Raw genomic sequence first — 16,230 nt, forward strand, 5'->3', positions numbered from 1 at the left:
GCAAGTTCAAGATCAAGTTTCTAGCAGGATTTGATTTCTGATGGAGGCTCTCTCTTACTGAATTGTGAATGGTTGCTTTGTCCTCACATGGCCTTTCTTCGGAGTGATCTGTCTTCTTCTTCTTCTTTTTTTTAAATAGCCAGTTTACCACAATTTCTCTTTCAAGCAATTTTACAGAGTCGAAGATAGTAACTTTGAATGCAATGATGGAGACACACACACACAATCTCACATAAATACATGAAGGGAGATACAAAAATAGTGTTTGTAAAGTTATCATGTACTTTGAAGTGTGTAACATCTAATATATTGTTTAACTTCTGCCCCATTTATTTCAAAGCTTTCATGAGGTAGGAAAAACAAAACTAAATCTTATTTATTATTCTTATGTATAGTTGATTTGATAAATTCATAGTTTGCCTTTGTTTACATCACATTAAACTCTTGGTAGTTGCCTAAACTGCAGAGGTGTCTTGAAAAATTCTTTTTGACTATATTGGTTTCATTACTGTCAGAATCCAATTATGGTCAGAGAAATACATGTGCATTTAGAGGTAAAACTTGTCTGAGCGCTAAACAGAAATAGGAACTTTCTTCATCTTCCTAAACTGAAACTCTGTGCTGTACCTATTAAACACTAACTCCCCATCCCCATTTGTCCCAGCTCCTGGCAACCACTATTCTATTTCCATCTCTATGAGGTTGACAATTCTAAGTTCGTCACATGAGTGGACTCATATAGTATTTGTCCTTTTGTGACTCACTTATTTTTCTTAGTGTAATGTGTTCAAGATTCACCCATATTTTCACATGTCAAAATTCCTTCCTTTTAAAGGCTGAATAATATTCTAAGTTATTCACATATACCACATTTTGTTTATCCACTTTTCCACTGATGGAAAATTAGGTTGCTTTCACCTTTTGGCTCTTGTTAATAATGCTGCTATGAACATGAGTTTTCACAAATAACGTGGAAATTAAACAAGGTTGAAGAATCTGTTTCTGCAGGTTCCTGAACTGAGACTTGTAGAAGCCAAGCCCCTGGAGGCAGAGAGGGGGTTTCAGTACCTTTTACTGAGTCCTTTCCTAAAGCCTGGTGACTCCAGGCTTTTGGATTTTGAAACACTGAGGGGTATACTTCTTCTTATGACAGCAATATAATGAATACTATTACGCTGAAAAAATAAATAAAAAAAAAAAAAAAAAGAAAAAAATCTTACCCAGAAAACACAACTAAAGTAGAAGGAAAGAATGAATGCTAATATCCAGCAAAATGTGCTGGCTGTCCACAAAGAGACAACTGAGAATCAGGGAAGAATCTACAATCTTGACCAAGCCCTCCTAAAATAATAGAGAGTGACAGAAGAAAAGAGAAAGAGAAGAACATGCCCCCTGACGTTAAATAGATATTGAGTGATCTGTCTTCTTATAAGGCCACCAGTCCTATCTAAATTATGGACTTTAGTTGATAATAATGCATTTGTAACAAATGTACCCCCTTTGATGAGATATTAAGGGATCTAATATCTTTATAAAGTAAGCTAAAATATATGTGTAAATATTTTATCAAGTAATATAAAGATATTAAAGATAAAGTAAGATGTTATATAGTAATATATAAATATTTTATAAAGTAATACAAAGATATTAAAGATAAAATAAGATATTAAAATAGGGGAAGCTGGGCAGGGGGTTGGGGGAGAGGGAGTAGAAAGGGGTATAGGGGAACTCTGTAAACCTAAACCTGCCGTAAAATATAGTCTATTCATTAAGCAAAAATTAGATTCCAAGACCTCTCTCCTAAATGCAGCGACTCCACTGAGGAGGTTGGGGAACGGAGGCTTCCAAAGCAAGACTTTCAGGGATTCTTAGGTTTGATAAAGTTTGAGAATCATCAGATAGAAACTGAAAGCTCCGGTCTTATCATCTGATGGTTGTGGTTTCACATCTCACAGCAGCACCTCTTTGCAGCCGGCTGATCTTGGGCTACTTAACCTCTCTAAGTTTTATTTTGAAATCAGGGCAAAAATAACTCCATGCAGTAATTCTTCTGAGTATTAAGTGGTATAATGATGTAGAATTTTTAACACAGAACATGCATCATAAGCACTTCAATAAATATTAGATATGAGAAGTTTTGTTATTATTGTTATTGTTTGAGTCCTGGTACACAAGAAGGAATTGTGCTGAAAGAAGGGGCTTTCAGAAAAGACCAGGCAATCATATCAGCAATAAAAGATTGGGACAATAATAAAAGTAATCCTAAATGCTTCCCCAACATTTCACATTTTATATATCGCTTTCACTTTCATTACCTGACTTGATCCTGACAATGACCTTGTGCAGCAGAAATTCCCCTTTTAGCAGATGAGGAACTGAAGCTTAGAAATGATCAGTAATTTTCTGAAAGGCACAGAGCTGGGAAATGTCAGAGCCCAGCGTATCCAAATCCTAGTTCATGGTGGTGGTGTAGTGTAGTAATTAAGTTTGAGGGCTCTTGAGTTGGCCTGGTGGGCTCAAATCCCAGAGATCACGATTGCTATTGGTGTTAAGTTGACAAACCTGTTCACCTCTCTGAGTCATAACTTCTTCACTAGTTAAATAGGGATAATAATATGACTTATTTTGTAGCATTTCACAAAGATGAAATGAAATGATGTTTATAAAATCTAAGCTTAAAGGCTGGCACATAATGAATTTACTACTCTCTGCATTTTTTAAAACATCATTGCTGGAGGGAACGAGTTTACTCTTCTCTGAATTTTTTAAAACATCATTCCTAGAGGCAACAATATACACCCATATTACATGAAGAGTACCCTAAGGTTAGTTATAGAAAATGTGGGCATCTTTGTGTGTATGTCTTGGGGGCTGGACTGGGGTAGGGACTAGAAGTGTCATAGCTTCTAAGGAGGAGCAATGGGATGGCAGGACTTGGTATGGCACATGAATCCCTTCTCTATCACCATACAAGACATCTATAGTGCCAGTAAGGAGAGCATACAAGCCAGGCAGTCACTCTGGCCCTTTAGTCCCAAATATCAGAGATGACAATAATGGTTGGCAACAAAAAGTTGGCTTTCCCTATGATATCTGGGATTGATGGAGGATTTGTATAAAGAGGTTCTGAAAATGCATTTCATGTTAGCTAAGTTCCCACATGAATATTTTGGAAACAATATATGGCAAATTTATTGAGCGCAGTGTCCTCTTTACCTGATTTTGTTGCCTTCTTTACAAGTCCAGGGATAGACACTTTGTAGGAACAGAACAGACAGATGTTCAATTGACAAGACTTGAGAAGAGAGTTGGCCCCACACAGTGTTCTGTGTATTTTGTAGATGGAAGAGGAGTTGTATGTTGCTTCCCACACTGTGAAGGAAGGTTTGGTAGACCTGTCAAAGAATATGCAGTGATGCCTTTTCTTCTTTGAGTCATCTTAACTAAATATAACGATGGCTGCTAACTCTTATGATGTTGATAATAATGATGGTAACTCTTACTGAGTTTTTCTTATGTGCCAGAAGCCATTCTAAACACTTTACATACATTGCTTTATTTAATTGATTCCAACAGCTAACTGAAGTAGACATTAATTTTTTTTTTTTACATTGTTGAGGTGACAAAGGGTGGTTATTAGCTCTTGGACACATAGCTAACAGTTGGGACTGGGATTCTCACCCAGGCTCCTGGACTCCAATCAATACACAAAGGTCACATTAGATGTCATATGATGGAAAACGATGGAATGTAGAGCTGGGTAGATGTTAGTGATCATCTAACAGTACAAGTTGTGAGAGTGTTTTCTGGAAAGAATTGCCATAGAATTAGAGATTCTTTTGTGCCAAGGACAGCCCTAAGCCCTTTACATCTATCAGTTACCTTCAATCTTCACAACAAACCAGTAAAATAGGTACCATCATTATCTCATTGTTACAGCTGTAAATAATTTGCACCAAGTCACAAAATTAGTGGAACTAGGATTTGACCACAAGTGTTGGTGGTGTTAGCATCAATCCCCTTAACCATGAACCAAAAGAGAAGTGAGAGACCTCACAAGACCCCAAGTGAGTCACTCCTGGGACTGGGGAGAAGAGGTAGAGAAAGAAAATGTCAGTGGAGACTTTGGAGTAAGGGGGATTTCATCTGGAGACAGTGTGTGTATGGGGGGTGGGGTGTGTCTACAGGGAAAGTGGACGGTTTTGCAAACATTTAGAAATGGCTTCAACCCAGAGGAAATGTGAAGTCCTGTTGCGGATAGAACTGGTCAACTTGACCTTTCTTCTCAAAAGAGGCTTCATGCACTTCATTGTTGGCAACACTGTAGTGAGCATTTTATTTATTTATTTATTTATTTATTTATTTATTTATTTTTCAAGTAGTAACCATGGACACAATTGGTTTACTGGTTTGTCTTTATCTTCCCAAACATTCCCAGCCTTGGTTTGCTTAAGAGGGCAGATGACCATGGGGGTGGTGAGGGATACCTCCCGTGCTGCTGCCAGGGAGTCTTCCAAAGAAACCTTCCTAGGGACGCTTGTCCAAAACGCCTCCCAGTCTCCTGCACCTCCAACCCCCTCCCCTCCGCCCCATCCAAGGTTGTGTTCTTCATTTAAGCCTTGTCCCCGCACCCTGGCGGGCAGAACCAGCGTTTCTCAACACGTAGCCAAGTCGCATGACTGGTTCTAGCTTCAACTGGGAAAGTTTCCTGTCTCGGAGTTCTAGGAGTTCCTGGCTCTCTGCCCGGTTCTGGAGAAGGGCATCTCCTTGCGCTTCCCTGCTGGTGTCCTTCTGACTCGGCCCAACTTTGTGCACCATCTCCAGTCTAACTGTCCGAGTTGAGCCCCTGCGGAATTCACCTGCGCGGTCTCCGCCAGGCGCCGCACAGCAAGAAGGGGTCCCTGAGGCGCCTCTCATAACCCGTCGTCCCCTCTGGTCTCTTTCAGGTCTGGCCGCTCGGTCGCAGGAGCCACCGCGCCAGTCCCCCGGGCGGTGGTGACTTGGCAGCAGGTAGCAGGGACGGCGCGGCAACGCGCGAGAGGAGGGGGCGCGGCGCTCTCGGGTGTACAGTGCACGGCGCCCGCTTCCAGGCCGCCCGCGCGCCCCCGCCGCCCAGCGCCGCGCAGCGCCCCCGGCGCCCCCCGCCGGCCTCCGCCGCACCTGCAGCCCGCTCCGCGCGCCCAGCCCGCCGCCGCCGCCTCGCGCTCCCAGCGCTGCGGACGCCCGGGGCCGAGTGGCGAGTGCGCTCCGGTGCCAGACCCGTCAACACAGCCTCTGGGCCGCCGACTCTCGAGTCCCACTCCTGCAGCCTGCGTCCCTGAAGATGAATGTGAGGAGGGTGGAAAGCATCTCGGCTCAGCTGGAGGAGGCGAGCTCCACAGGCGGTAGGATGCATTAAGCATGCGAGCGGGCGCCCTTCTTCCCCTCCTTCCTTCGCGAGCTGAGACGGGGACCCCTTCCTCGGCTGGGGACGCTTGTTGCCTTTGCTGCATGAGAGACGGCCACCCAAGGATTGGGAAGGGGAGGTGGGAGCGGCGAGAATGGGGGTACCAAGGAGAAGGGGTGCATGCAAGGTCCAGGTCGGGAAGAAGAGCTGTTTGAAGTGTGTGTGAAACTCGCTGGTGGCGGGGTCCCCTGCGATCTGATCCTGTGCCTACTTTTGCCTTCTCTGAAAATTTCCCATGTTGTTTATGCATCTGCCAGATGACTGCAGACCACACACTTCCTTCCCCTAACACCTGGGGATAAAAGAGCTGAAATAGTATTGATCCTCTCCATCCACTTTTCCTTTATGCTCCCAAACATTTCTTCATTAAAACTCTATTTTGGTCTCCTGGTAACGTATAGGCAGAATGTTTCTCGGGTCAGATTCTTCAGCAGGAGCGTGCGTCTTGTTTTATTGCCAGCCTCAGTTTAGTGTGTTCAGAGAAAATGGTCTTCAGTGACACTTGGAAATAATTTATATACAGTACAGCCTTGGAAAGGTACCCGGTCCTCTTTTGCAAGGTGTTTGGCTTTCAGAGTAGCCTACATTCTGCGAAAGCAAGGGAAGGACATAGTCTGATGAGTTTAGTGGGATCCATGGTGAAACAGGATGAGATATCCCACCTCCCCCACCCCCCACAGCACCTTTGGTAGAATCAGTTTGTTTTTAGGTGGCTCCCACGTATAAGAGCTTTAGGGGAGCCATAAACAGAATGAAGGGGGTTGCAGGACATATGAAGCTAATGGAGAACTGGACATTTCCCAGGTTATGTAAGATAAGGGGTCGTACATATGGCTCTAGCATAGATTTATAGGATGACACACTTGGACTTGAGTTGCAGGGAGAGAGGTATTTCCACATTCTACTTGTTTATATCCAGGGAAATGGAGTCACTTTGGACAACTTGAGTCTGTCACTCTAATTTGAACATTGAAATATGGACATGTTCTCTTTCTTGTCTTCCCTCTCTAATATATTGTTAAGGTCATTGTAACTGGGAGGACACCAGCCATATTTGACATTTTAAAGAGAAAAGTCTTAGCCTGTTACAGGCTGGAAAAAAAAAAAAAAAAAGAATATGACCATTATCTTTAAAGTCCCAAGTTTGACCTGTACTGATGTTTAGTTCTGGTTTCACTTATGGCAATAGTTCTCTCATTATGAACCAAGTATGTCTAGGATATATTTTATGAGGGATACTGAAAATCGTTAAGAAATTGGATTTTTTCCAGAATGGCATTTTAAGTGTAGAGGGCTAAGTAAATCGTTAAGTTGATAGGGTCTCTGTCTTTGCTGTTCCTTTGGCAAAGAATAAGGTAGAGAGCTAGCTGTCCTTTTAGGAACTGTACTCATGCACAAGACAGTGGTGGGAACTTGAAGATAGATTAGTAAAAGTAAGTCTGGAGAAAGGGTGGCTTGCATTGTTTGGCTACTCACGGATAACAGCTTTTTGGCTGGGCCTAGTCTTTAATTGGCCAGATGGGGATAGAATCAGCCTGCCCAGTCTATTCACAGTGCCACAGGTGGCCATAATCTCTATTTGTTAGATAAAATGGAAACAAAGATGAAATCACATCTGGGGAGTATGATACATTAAAAAAAAAATACTTTCAGTTCCATTTTTAAAATCAGCATGTGTTCATTGTTCCTTTGGAGAATAGAAAGATGTCGATTTATATCTTGGTTAAGGTGAGACCAAAAGTGAAGATTTTTCTGGCTTGAATTGATTTGACACCTGTTTCTTGAATTGCGTTGCATGTTTTTAGAGTTAATTGTCATATGAGAAGAATAAAGGAAAAGGAGCTTGAAGCATCTTTTTGTTCTTGTTTTGTTATGATTTCAAGGTTAATATTATTCGAGAATGATCCCCTGAATATGTAGTCTACATTATTTCCACCAAATACATGCTTAAAGACTTTGGTTATTTGTGCTCAGATATAGAATGGTCTTCCTTAATCTTGGGATAAGGAAGGACTGTTGTTTTTAAAGGTTTGAACTCTACCTTCAGTTCTTGTTTTTAAAACAATAGCTCCTGATTTCTTGTTTGTTATCAAACAAGTGAGACATTTGCATAACTTCCAACATGACCATGATGGTTTTCCCTTGAATATATGCCTCTTGAATGGGGGTTTATAAAATGATTTAATCAGAACTGAAACAAAATTTAACTGGGGGATCAGACTGAGAAGAATGAATAAAGATGAGAGGGAAATCAGGAATTAGAGAAAAGCATGTCTGTGTGTACGTGTGTTTTTTGACCTGACTCTAGAGCCAGAATGCTATGAAAAGTGGTTTGCTGAGAGATGAAGGAGAAAACCACATGAAAGGAAAAATAGGAGGGAAATGTAGGAAAGATGGGAGCAGGGTTGAACTGGGTTACTCAAACTTTAAAGTATAGCTAAAAAAGTTTATTCTCTGCTCTCTTTTAGCGGGCAATGTATTTAGTATACTAACTGATGAATATCACTTCTAAACCCCTGTAGTTGAAACACTGTTAATGCTAGAGTGCAGAAAATGGACATCTGGTAAATAAGTACAAATAGAAAACGTTTCTTAAAAATTGTGGTGCTCACTTTTAGCCTCCCTGTCACCAGCTTCCACATTAAATCAAAAGCCTGCCCAGAATATATTTTTCACAAAATTGTCTATTCTTACTATTTTGCTCCCTGGCTATGAAATCAAACATAATCCTGCTACCAGTGGAGAGACAGAGGGAGATGATAATTCAGCAGTATATTTGAAAGAGAATCAGAAATAAGGTCGGAGTTAAAAAAGAAAAAAAAAAACAACCCTGTAAGATTATTCATCGGTGTCCTCAATTTGTGCCATCTAACTTAGGGATGGCATATGTTATGTGATGTAGTCTACAGCTAAAATTGGGGAGGGAAATGCATGGACATTTCAGTCATTGTTAGAGGAGGTCATCCAAAGGACATGACTACTGTTAGATCCAGCAGCTAGACCTGGGCCATTGGAGGCTCCTCTCCTGCTCCCTTGCCCTTGGAATGTATGTTCTGTCCGCCAAAGCAGGAACTGTTTTCAAGGACGTAGTCTTGAGAGAGAAAGGTGTTGCTGAGGCCATCTGGATGGTGTATGTGACTGAGCTCTTCTAAGGACTCTGTATGAACTTATAAGTTTATGGCCAGGGGTGGGGGATGGGGGCTGGAGATCTTCTTCTCCCTGAGCCCCTACCGCAAGCCTCCTATGTAAGTTCCCTTGCTTATTGCATGCGCCACCTACCAGTCTGGAGTGGTCTGCCTCTTTCTTTGGTCTTCTTGTCCTCTCTGTATGGAGGCCAGTTTCAGATTTTACCCAGGGAGGGTCCGGGGTTTGCAAACCAGCAATACTGGAGTGAAAAACCTCTGTGATTTTGTATTGTTGTTGACAGATGTATGATGGCTCCAGCTTGTTTTGTGTTATTAAGGGTAAGGCAAATCCAAATTAGTGATTCCACATGGGGCACAGTGAAAAGTCTGTGTATGCTGAATAACTCAGGAAAAGCTTTTTATCACACAGGCATTATTCTGTTTTATTCATGTCATTAAATATAAGAAGGTACTAAGCAAATGACATGATCCAAGTGTTAAAAGTAAGCAACACTTCTCCTCCTTTGCTGTGCCTTTTTTTTCTTTTTCTTTCTTTCTTTCTTTCTTTCTTTTTTTTTTTTTTTTTTTGCCAATCCTTACATAGTGTTTCATAAAATAAGGCTATGGATATGGATGGTTTGGAAATTAATGAGCCATGTAATATGAAATGTGTATGCAAGATTTCTGCAGAATCGTAGACCAAATAGTGGTTGAATCTTTTGAAGATTAAGTATATGGTAGTGGTGGGGGGGGTGCTTCTTCTTCCTCTTCTTCTCCTTCTCCTTTGTCCTTTTGTTTTCCTTGTCCTCACAGGTTTTCCAGAACATGTGGATAATATTACTTTTCAATATTTCATAGCAGAGTGTGCTTGTTTACTTAATAGCCTCCCTTCTTATTTCAAGCAGATTAAAGTGTGTGTATGTGTGTGAGAGAGACAGACCAGAGAGTGAGAGAGGAGGGAGGGAGGGAAGAAGGTGGGAGGATGAGGGTGTATTTTGTTCCATGGGCCCTTGTCATCCTTAAAAGTAGTTTAAGTTTCTATAAGTACACCTGTCATTATAAATTTATTCATCCTTGGGCATTGAATCACGTCTTTATTTTTTAAAAGTGTGCATTTGATTAAAGGTCCTAATGGTTTTAACTTAATTTACATCATCCCAGACTCCCTGTGATGCTTTGTGCTATTTGTCAACACTCCTTAGGAAACTAGGAACTTCATGGGAGCAGAGCTGTTGTGTTCTGCCCACCTTGTATCCCCAGCATCTAGCATGAACCCTTACATGGTACATTTGCTCAACAACAGATAATTTGTTGAATGACTCTCCCTCGGATTCTGTGAATGTGTTATTCTAGTTCTTCCTAATTTTCTCAGATCTCTTTTTCTGATCTTTATTTCTTTCCTTGTCTGTTTTGTGCAACTTTTCAGACACTTTTGTCTTCTTCTTCTATATTCTTTCTTTAATCAGACCGTGGTCTTTGTGCATCTTTGATACAGAAGTCTTCTTACTCTATAGCTCTCAACCGATCCTTTTCCAGTCTATTTCCGTGGGTGGCTGAGCAGACCTATCAGCAATTTTTACTAGCACTTTAAAGTAACATGTTAGAAAAGACCTGTCCTCTCTTCAAAGAACAATTTATTTTCTAAATTTTGCTAAAGATAACATCATTATTTGAGAACTACAGTTAAAAAACAACAACAAACAAACCCACAAAAGTGTTTACTTATCTGTGGTAGTTCCCACCTTAATCATTGCCTCCCCTTCCCTGTGGAAAACATCCCTAAGCCTTATTGATTCTATCCTGACTTTATGTCTAGCTCCCACACCAGGTTTCATCATACACTCAAGGTCATGTTCTTGTTATTTCCCAGACCATGATGGTTGCCTCCTGTCTGCACCAAGTGCCTCCCCACTCAAAACCAACCAAATTCACCAAAAACTGATTTGAGTACGGTAGTTAACCTGTGCAAAACCTTTTAATGCCTTCCCATTATTTTAATGCCTAAAAACAGTTTCCTTAGCTTGATAGGCAGACCTCCCACAGTATGTTGACAGTCTTCCAATCCAACATTATCTTCCATGACTTATAGGTCTGCACTTTGACCTGCTAAATTGGACTGTTCTCTAAGTGTGCCTATCTCAAGCGCATCTCAAGTTGTACCTATTGCTTCGAATGGACTTTCTGTCCCCACTTGCCCACTGAACATTGTTAATTGTTTCACATTGAATGTATTCCTCAAGACTTACTGCAAATTCAGTGTCTTTCTTGTGCAGCCTTACTGATTTCTCCCTGTCTCTTCCCCAAAGAATTCTGTTTTGGATTTTCTTAGGTCATTTTTTCCTTTTATTTTGATCTATATCTGAATGACAAGACAGAATAAACTAGGCATATTCATCTCATTTGCAGCTGTGAAATGGTAACTCCTTGATGGGGAGGATCATACACAAATTACCCATTTTCATACCCCAGTAAGTACTGGCACAGTGAGTCATAAGAAAACCTGCTGAAGGCATGGTTAATTGAATTTAAACTGGGTTGCCCTGGGATAGATCCACTGAAGACCCCAAATTATAATTCACATTTGACTGCTTGGTAAACATCTACTGGAAGTGACATTCCTTTTGGGTTCCCTGTCTTTTCCATTCAGTGGGCCAGGTCTATGTGGATAGTAATAGAACATCAAAATAGCATGTCTCCTCTCTGTGCATGCTTTTGCGTCCATAATGCATTGCTATGAGGTCTTAAATTGTTTCTGAAGAAGGGGTTAGTAAGTACCCCGTGTTTTCTGTGTATTCAGAGCAGTAGTCAGAGTTGTCTTTGGATGCTGTTGCCGCAACTCTTCCTTCAGCCTTAATAACCTTCCCGAACTACCACCTCTAGGAGTCATAGTCCGAGGGACCCCCAGTGAGTTAATTTGACCTCTTTTGGTTCCCCTACGGATAAGAGTGGAAAGATTAGTTGACTATTCCCTCTGAATCACGACTGTGATTTGCTGTAGTCTGAGCTCACATTACGGAGAGTGGCCCTTCCTAATGTTTCCCAGCCCAGAGCCTCACTGGTTATACGACCACCTACATCATTATTAGCCTCTTTGTCATTATCCTTATCACACTTGATCTTAGCCAAAAGGCCGAGAAGCGATGTCATTATCCTTATCAAATGGTAATTTTTTTCTCCAATTATAGCAGTGACAGTGGAAAGGGATGGAAAGAAGAAACCGGAAACATCATTCATGGTGTACATATCCATTTCTTTCATATCAGAATTCACAGAGAGCATCAGGCTGCATAGGGAGGGTCTTGGGAAGGGGCTGGATCTTGTGGCAGGGGTGAGAAGATGACGGGGTTCAGCTCTTTTCCTCTTACCTCTGTGGCTGGATCCCTCTCATCGCTCAGTGAGCGGGCCACACTTAGGCAGCTCTAGATGTGTGCAACCTGCCTGTGGATTAGGCACTCTGAGAAGGAGTGGTTCACAGTGTTGAAACACAGATGTTCTCCGCACACTTGGACAATAAGGACTAATTCGAACAGAGATACACATATAGAATTTGCCCTCTGGAGCACTTGGCCTCCATGCCTATCTTATGGGCTGATTTTTTCCTTCTGAACAAACAGCTGCTGTGGTTGAATGGCTCTCCCTTTGGAAATGCCCTTTCGTATATATTTAAATACCCTTTGGATATATAATTGACCTTTTAGAAACTTCTTTCCCCTACGTATTCCACCCTGATGACTTCTTTAGGTAAAATCAAGCAGTCAACCCATTTTACGGCAGCAGTTGTAAACGGGCATTTTAAGTTGGTCTTTAAAAAGGTTTTGGAGGAGAAAATAGACTTTCATCTCTAGACGTCAACACTCCTTAATATTTTGAAGGCTCTGTTGAGTGAAGCAGTTTATTTATGAAATGACAGTATCTGCAGCCCAAATGGGAATCAGAATCAGATTTGATTGCTACAGTAACTACCGCAGTCTATGTGAGGACACACTCTCTCTCTCACGTCTTCATTGTAATACAGTCGGTGTGTTGTATTACAGATGCTCAGGTGTCCCCAGGGCTGTCCCCTAGTATGATGATTAGTAATTTTTAATAAGAGAACACGTGACTTCCAAATGTCTTCATGAGTTTCATGATAAAATTGGGTGAAAAGAACACATGTAACTATATCTCAGAATGGATATTCTGCCAGGGGCTTTATTTCGGGTTGTACTTTTTTGCAATTTAATCCATTTCCATTAGACCAGCATGAGAAACTATTTACCAAAAAATGGTCTTGCCCAAACCATGTATCCATGTTCTTTGTGTATATTTGTGCTCCAGAGAATTGTTGTGTGAATTAAAATATCTTCTGTTACGGTTGTACATAAAGGGAAAGTAAACTCTGTACTCCAGCCCATCTCAGGCTCATGGAAGTGTGCTCTCCATTCTTCTTGTTGTTTCTGCAGGGAATTTGAAACAAAACAAAATGATACCATGGAACTAACAGACATTTCAGAAATAACTGTGCAAATCCAGTCCTGAGAGCAAGTTTAATTTGGAGAGGGGTTTGAGAGAAATTTTAACTTACCTTAGAAAGGTAAGACCATGTGAAATAGCCAGTGAGTAGAAGATCTCTGTTCCTCTTTCTTCATTTATCAAGTGGTGGTAATCCTATCCACGCCTAGATTATAGGAATAGATTCTGTAATGATGACATGAATTTAATTCAGCAAATATTTACAAAGAACCCCTTGCTGCTGGGATCAGCGAGATGTGGAGATGGCCTTCAGAAAGGTTACTGTTTATTCAAAAGAGATTTACTGAGTATTGTACCAGGTGTGTATACTTGAGTAGGGGAGAAAAGAAATAGCTAAACTTGCCTATTTTAAAATATTCACTGCCATCACAGAGGCAAGGATAAAGGGGGGTGGGTGCTGAAAAACAAGATTCTGTGCAGTTGGCAGAGGCGGCATTCCCTTCCAAGTGGATGCAGTGAGAGCAAACTGTAATATTGAACTTGACCTTCCTTTCTCTGGGGTCTTAAAAAATAAAGCTATTAAAAGAACTGTGCTTACAATTCTGTATTTGTTCTCTTGCCCAGTTTCTTCCTGTCTTCTATCTTTCCATCTGTAATATGGGTTTATCTGTTGGCCACTTAAAGACCTGATGTTACTTACACATTTTTCAAGATTTTTAAGAGCTGTTATGCTGGGATTCTCTGAAGAAGTGCACTTTTTTCTCATAAAACAAATATGATCTTGAAGCTTGGAGAGTACGGAGTGGGTAATAACTTCTGTTTAAAGATAATCATAAAGTAATTGACCATTCCCAGCTCTCTTACTGCCAGTTTAAATAATGTTCTGGTCAAGACGGAGGCATTTTAAATTAGTGTAGAATTTTAAAAATTAAGTGGACTATCATTCTAATTTTTAAATTGAATTTTGTGCAGTCAACCATTGACCATAAGAATATTATACCTGAGTTAACATTGTGAGCATTTGTGAAAATCTGATTCTGCCAAACCTTTCTCTCACATTTTCCCCAAGAATTCTTAAATCACGCTTTCCATGCTATTTCCCCAAACTCCCTTTAATTGGAAGCCAAGTCTCTTCCTACTGAGACACACAGTATTATTGCAATCTGTTCCCCATTCCCTCTCCTTTCAAGGTCCGGTTTCATCCTTGTTTCCTGCTGAAGTTGTGATCAGAGGGTTGGTGCAGGCTCTGAAACACAGGTGCATTACATTAATTTGAAGGTGATGGGGAGGGAAACCTTGGGGGGACAAGTATAAAACAATGAGCATTCAGAACCAGACACTGAGAAACATGGAAAAAGAAAGCCGAAGACCATAGAATACAGCCTTAAGCAGGGACAAAGAGTGAGGGACTTCTCCTGCTGTGTGTTATAGAATAAACTCCATTTTTGATGGAGGCATTGTAAGGTAGTTTTAAAAAGGCAAAACATCTAAAACTGCAAAGCTGTGGAGTAATAAACACCAGTCCTTCTGATGTGATTTAAGTACTAGATTTTCAGCTGAACCCTATAAACCTTCCTAGTCAGAGTGGGGAGTATAGATTCTAAAGGAAAATTAGTCATTAAGATAACTTTCAGAATCGTTCACCTGGCAGGATACATACTGACAGTGCAAAATCTACAAACACTGAACTGGGAAGATTGAACCATGGACATAATTTGTGAGAAATCTTGCAATTTTAACCAGTTACATTTATCTTTGGATCCCTGGGCATGAGATTTTCATAAATATCATTAGAATAGAATCTCAGATCTCAAGCAGTGACAGTTATAACTTTGGTCTTAATGCAATTTGTTTTGATGGTTTTATAAATAGTTTTGAGGATGTTGTTCAACAGACATCCACTTAAAACATGTTTATCAATTACCTACCAGAGGAGGGACATTGCTGGTAAATATTTCTGAATAGGAAAAGGCATCTTAGCTGTTTAAAGTCTAGGGATTAAGCTTTTAAATCCGATCTTCCTTCTCCACCCCAGAATCCTACTTGCTCTGAATCATGTACTGATTAGGTAGAGTATGTTAACTTCCCTCATTTTCAAAGGCACTTGCTAAATACCCTCACAGTACCCCAGAGTATGTCCTTGTGGGAGGATATCGGCAGGTCCTTGTCTACTATGAAATTATAAGCTGAGGGAGCACAGAGTGGACCTTACATAACCACACAATTTGTTATTAAGTGATATTGGTTTCACAGAGTCATATAAAATATAAAAAAAAAAATTACACAGAGAAACAGCACTAACCTATAGACTAGATGATATTACTACTCCCTGTTATCAGTAGGGGATTTTTCAAATGTGAGCCAATTTATTCTTTTATAAAACATACAGTAGATATCTATTATTTGTCAAATATTGTTCTGAGTTCTAGAAATGTATTAACATCTCTTTTTTGTTGAGTATTGTTCAAAGGGCTAGAATACAGAGATGAGGATCTCCCATGGGGAGCCCTGAGTCTAGTTAAAGAGCTTGACATGGAAGATGGTAATTAGCATTTAGAAAATCCTATGACAGTGTCCAGCGTGGAGTGCTTTGGCAACACAGACATGAGTCACTCTCGTAGGCTGAGTAGGGTCAGAGAACGCTCCCTAGACTGGATGGGGCTGGAGGAGGAGAAAGAGTTTTCCCGGGAAAGGCAGCAGGTGGGATGATGGATATTGGAGGTGGGAAGAATTGTGAGTCTAGGGCTGGTCCTGAGAGAATACATGGTGCAGTCAAGGAACAGTGTGAAGTTGTGTGTGTTGCAGTGAAGCTGGGGGAGCAGTGAAATGGGAGCTGGAGGAGGAGGCAGTGTCAGGACAGGAAGGCAGTGGGTAACACTGATAAATTCCAATCAAGAGCACAGTGAGATCACATTTGCCTGTTGAGAAGATAACTACAGTGATTGACATTTGGCCAGAAGGGGGTGAAACAGCAGGCATGGGTTCCCGCTAAGGTGGGGTTGCAGGTGAGGCATATTGAGGAGCATGGTAAAGCATCAGTGACATGGTGGAGAGTAGAGGGTGCACGTGAGATAGAAGACAAGACAAGATAGAAGACAAGAGGGCACCTGGGTGGCTCAGTGGGTTAAAGCCTCTGCCTTCAGCTCAGGTCATGATCCCAGGGTCCTGGGATCGAGCCCCACATCGGGCTCTCTGCTCAGCGGGAAG

The 16,230-nt window shown here is 41.2% G+C and overlaps 1 protein-coding gene across 2 annotated transcripts in view; it reads left to right on the forward strand.

The window, feature by feature from the left end:
* The first annotated feature begins 5,227 nt into the window (after positions 1-5,227).
* Positions 5,228-16,230, forward strand: part of KCNIP4 (potassium voltage-gated channel interacting protein 4) — a 1,210,542-nt gene continuing 1,199,539 nt past the window's right edge. For both annotated transcript variants that reach the window (XM_045998522.1, XM_045998527.1), the window contains exon 1: positions 5,228-5,384. In XM_045998522.1, coding sequence (XP_045854478.1) covers positions 5,324-5,384 — 61 coding nt within the window. In that variant the 5' untranslated portion in view covers positions 5,228-5,323. The remainder of the gene's footprint in view (positions 5,385-16,230) is intronic.

The sequence above is a fragment of the Meles meles genome, chromosome 2 (assembly GCF_922984935.1).
Source record: "Meles meles chromosome 2, mMelMel3.1 paternal haplotype, whole genome shotgun sequence".
NCBI lineage: Eukaryota > Metazoa > Chordata > Mammalia > Carnivora > Mustelidae > Meles > Meles meles.